The sequence below is a fragment of the Alligator sinensis genome, unplaced genomic scaffold (genome assembly GCF_000455745.1).
Source record: "Alligator sinensis unplaced genomic scaffold, ASM45574v1 scaffold357_1, whole genome shotgun sequence".
Lineage (NCBI taxonomy): Eukaryota > Metazoa > Chordata > Crocodylia > Alligatoridae > Alligator > Alligator sinensis.
This window is the reverse complement of record NW_005841942.1, coordinates 3503950-3508712: the sequence shown is the minus strand read 5'-3', so window position 1 is coordinate 3508712 and position 4763 is coordinate 3503950. Positions and strand designations below refer to the sequence as shown.

At 42.0% G+C, this 4763-nt stretch overlaps 1 protein-coding gene across 1 annotated transcript in view; it reads right to left on the bottom strand.

The window, feature by feature from the left end:
• Positions 1-4763, bottom strand: part of MDN1 (midasin AAA ATPase 1) — a 143472-nt gene that overhangs the window by 64353 nt on the left and 74356 nt on the right. The window contains 3 exon segments of the mRNA XM_014518200.2: positions 1241-1350; positions 1677-1809; positions 3811-3924. Of these exon segments, the coding sequence (XP_014373686.1) occupies positions 1241-1350; positions 1677-1809; positions 3811-3924 (357 nt within the window).

Here is a 4763-nt window from a genome sequence, read left to right as displayed (position 1 = left end):
GCTCGGCAGTGCTACACTGGTTAGCACTATGGAAGAAAGAGACTTGGGGGTCATCATTGACCACAAGATGAACATGAGCCTTCAGTGTAATGCTGGAGCTAGAAAAGCGATCAAAACGCTGGCTTGCATCCATAGATGCTTCTCAAGCAAATCCCAGGACGTCATTTTCCCCTTGTACTCGGCCTTGGTGAGGCTGCAGCTGGAGTACTGCATCCAGTTTTGGGCTCCACAATTCAAAAAGGATGTGGAGAAGCTCGAGAGTGCAGAGAAGAGCCACGCACATGATCAGAGGTCAGGAAAACAGACCTTACGGCAACAGGCTGAGATCTATGAGGCTCTTTAGCCTGAAAAAGCGCAGGCTCAGGGGTGATCTGGTGGCCACCTATAAGTTTATCGGGGTGACCACCAGTATCTGGGGGAATGTTTGTTCACCAGAGCGCCCCAAGGGATGACAAGGTCCAACGGTTATAAACTACTGAAAGACCGTTTCAGGCTGGACATAAGGAAGAATTTCTTTACTGTCCGAGCCCCCAAGGTCTGGAATAGCCTGCCATCGGAGGTGGTTCAAGCACCTACATTGAACACCTTCAAGAGTAAATTGTATGCTTATCTTGCTGGGATCCTGTGACCCCAGCTGACTTCCTGCCCTTCGGGCGGGGGGCTGGACTCGATGATCTTCCGAGGTCCTTTCCAGCCCTAATGTCTATGAAAGTCTATGAAATCCATGAAATGATAACTTAAACATATCACAACTGCAGGACAAAGAACTTTTGAGACGCACTAAGTGGTGCTTTGTCATTAAAACCTTCCTTTTAAATTTTATAGATATGACACCACATTGCCACTTACATGATGAAACAAAAGGGAATTTGAAGGAGCTTTACTTCTCTCCTATTTACCATTAAATAAACTTATAATATCCACAACTTCAAGTATGCAATTCCTCTCGTCTATAAAATTTAGGAAAGACAGAAACTATCCATGTATATATTCCTCCAAAACAGTACAGCAGATGTTATCTATAATACAGACTACACATCTAGTCTCAGAACGTTATTTTATGCTGCTGTAGCTCTCATCTACATTAACACATTTAACCCTCACATATTAAAAGATTGCAAAGAGAAGCATTGTTTAGAGGTAACACCTTTTTTTTTTAATAGAATCCTGTCAAATCTAACCATCTTATTTATTTATTAAGCATGATATGTCATTAAAAAAGAGACATAATCAGTCTTACCTTTATGGAAATCTAGAGACATTCTTAAGGCACTGGTTCTTGACTTTTTGCTAGCAATCAAGTTCTTTTCAATGTAGCTCCTTTCTTCTCGGTTGAGAAACAATACTGCCCTAAATTTAAAATATTATAAAAACATTGGACCGGCAGTAAAAGATGGCAAAACCATAACCGCCATTGACTTTCCTCCTCATGTAACTACCAGTGGGACTGCCTCCAGCCAGCCTTTAACCAGAAATCAACAAAATAGAAGCAAAATTTTAAAAAAAACAAAAACAAAAAACAAAAAAATTTTTGGAGGAAAAGCTGGCAATAACCACAATATTTTAGACAGTATCAGCTATAACCATAAGGGGGATTATGGCAGGAAGGAAGCTTTTCATGAGTTGGTTAACCCCCAACCCCTGGGAAGAAATGTTTGGCATTTTCTTGAACGCACCGGTTTGCTATGGACTGCAGAAGGAGAAACAGTTGATCTGTGTGTTCCACTTCAGTATCAAAGTTCAATGAATTTCTAACAATATCCAATAATTGCATATTCCATCTTGGATCCAAGGGCATCACATGTTCATCTGATAAGTAAGTTGCAGAGAAATAACAGTTTTACCAAATGAAAATATCTTTTTTTTTTTTTTTTAGTTTCCTGTCCCCAGACCTCTAAGAAATGCTCAGATTTTCCATAAATGTAAAGAGATGGAGAGCACTAACAGCAATGGCTTCCCTCTAAGTATGATGCACAGTTGCAGAATTTAAATAAAAAGGGAAATGACATCAGCTATTCTTTCAACTTTAAGTTAGAGGGAAGGGTTGAAGTATATAGCCAATATTATACCCCAACAGTGCACATGCATTGGAGAAAAAACCCTACCTTCTACCTTTGATGCCCCAACACTGTTTTGAAGCACAACGGTGAGTGCAAGCTTTTCAGTGGTTAAAGCACTAGGACTGGCATTCAAGCTCAATTCCTTGCATTAATACAAACTTTTTCTGTGACCACAGGCAAGTGACTACACTGAGAGGCTGAGGCACAGCAATGCTTTGGCACCATTATGCCCAAAACTTTTAGACATTGGGCTCTTGAAGTGGAATTGACTGCCCTGTATCAGGTCTGCAGTGGAAGTTGCATGGTCTGTTTAGAAACAGACAATAGGCTCAATATTTTTCCTTTTAAACCTGAGCAGGTGAAGTGAAAGTGCCTGTTTTTTTATGTACTAATCTAGTTGCCAGAGCACTTGTCCAGAATCAGGGTTCAGTTTCCTTCTATGTCTCTTGCACCTCAGGAATCTGCCATAAGCACTTGGCTCTTGGCTGTCCTGGGGTGTGGACACACTCTTCCCCTCTTGCTGAAGCTGAGCAGAAAAGAACAAGATATGCTGGGCCAAAAAGAAGAGGAATGACTGTAGCCTAGTTCTGTAGCACTTGCCCGAGAGGGCAGATGTGGGTTCTGGGCCCTGCTTCCAGGATTGTAAAGAGTCACTGGATGAAATGAACACATATTGCCAGGAGCATGGACTTAAAACTCAGGGGGCCCCCTCCCAAGATGTTCCCGAACCACTGGTTTGCAGAGTCCTGCTCCCACTTGCTCTCCACAAGGCGACTGTATAGAAGCTGGGAGAACACTGCTACCATTGTCTCTGGTTGTGGCTGCAACTATTGTGGTTTGTAGTAAATCATACCTGAAAGTACACAGCATGTAACCCCATGGCACACCTCATTTGGGCCTCTTAGGGAACTCAAAAGAATGTCGAGTGTGTAGATCCCAAATGGGCAGAAATGTGAGAGACATTTTGAATCACCAACATGGTAGCTGTTCCATGCACATGAGAAAAGTAAAACTCCAAAGTGCTCAGGGAATACCCTGCGAAGACCTGTGTGCCTAAGTAGAGCAACAGTTCTGAGGATCACATTCCTGGATGTAGGCACCTAAATTCCACCTCATCCATCTGTAGACCTGGACCTTAGTCTCCCTGTGCCTCAGTTCCCCATCTGTAACATGGGGATAACATAGCAGCTCCTAATGTTTCAGCAAGTTTCCTTCAACCCAGGAAGAATTAATACCTTCCTAAGGAACTCCTAGCCTCCCCCTGCACAACTCTAGATTAAAACCATGTCCTGATTCTTTGCGATCTAACCACCCACCTTGCCAATGAATTAATCCAAATGCCAAACAAGAGTAGCATAATATCCTAAACAATACTGAAAATTATCTACTTCCAGCAAAGAAAATGGCAAAAGATTAACACATTTTTCCACGTGCCACACCAGTACTAAAGAACCACTTACAACACGCATTAGAGGGAAGCAATCTAAATTGTTAAGCTAATGTCTGCAGATTTCACAAACAGATTCTCTCTATTGCCAACACCCATTCAACTCTTGCAGTTTCTTCTTTCAGATTCATAAGTGTTGCTAGGCAAAGTCAGAGTACAGCTTTGTTTTTATAAAACAGATTTTTCCAAAAGTGCTGCAATGCATTCAGAGCAAAAACTGTCCACAATCTTCAGAATTTAAAAGAAGCATGTACAAAATGCACAAATGAATTAAAGAGAGACAGTGGCATGCTGTGAGGATACCTGTCATACTTGGCTGTAACAACTTGATCACATTACTGATTCCAGCAGAGAGGGAACTGGAGTAGAAACTAGTCAGAGATGCAGCTCCAGCTTCCAGTTGTGTGCGCACTGAATCTGTAGGTAGGAATAATAATTATATCTTCCAAGTTACAAACTCCTAAAGTGCATTCAGTCCAAAACTTGTACTTAGATTGCACCAGCACAGAAAGCCTGAATCTCAGCTGCCGGCTCTTGGCAGTTTTCAGTTATTCTTAGTCTACAATAGCTGCAGGTGGCAACCCAGTCTTTCTGGGGAGTTGCAGCAGCAGACGATGCACCAGTTTAACCTCTGTGGTACAAAGCACTTGGGAGATATTTTGAAACGCACTATCAAGGAGATAAAATTGTTACCAGAAGCACTTTATGGCAAGGCCACAGAATTCATCAGAATTTTATGATGCCTAGTTACTGAAAGAGCAGTTTTCCAGAAGTCAATGGGAGTTGACATCTCACACTTAATCCTTAATTTCTCCTTTAGATTGTTTTTTTTAAATATCAATGAAGCATTTTTTAACAGAACTTCGTTCTCATTAAAATATTTTTCTAGGTATGTGTAATGTTTTCTGGTTGCAATTTCAGATTATGAATATGCATATATTTATCTGAGAACAAACCATAACATCCAGAAGACAGAACCCCATCCATCTCATTCTGGCATTAATATAGACTAGGATTTCCTAATTCTAATATTATAAAAGCCTTTGTCTGTCTGTCTGTCCATAACACTTTATTCATGCTCTGACTGGCTGTCTCGGCAGGCAACTGAGTGCTCTAGACAGACAGCAGAGTACTGTCATGACAGTGGGACAGTCGTCCCCCCCCCAATCTGCTCCTTGGAGCTAAGGGCCGGAACAACCCCCGCCCTGTGCCCCCCAACAAGAGCCAGCAGGGAGGGGAGGTTAGGGGAGGGGGCG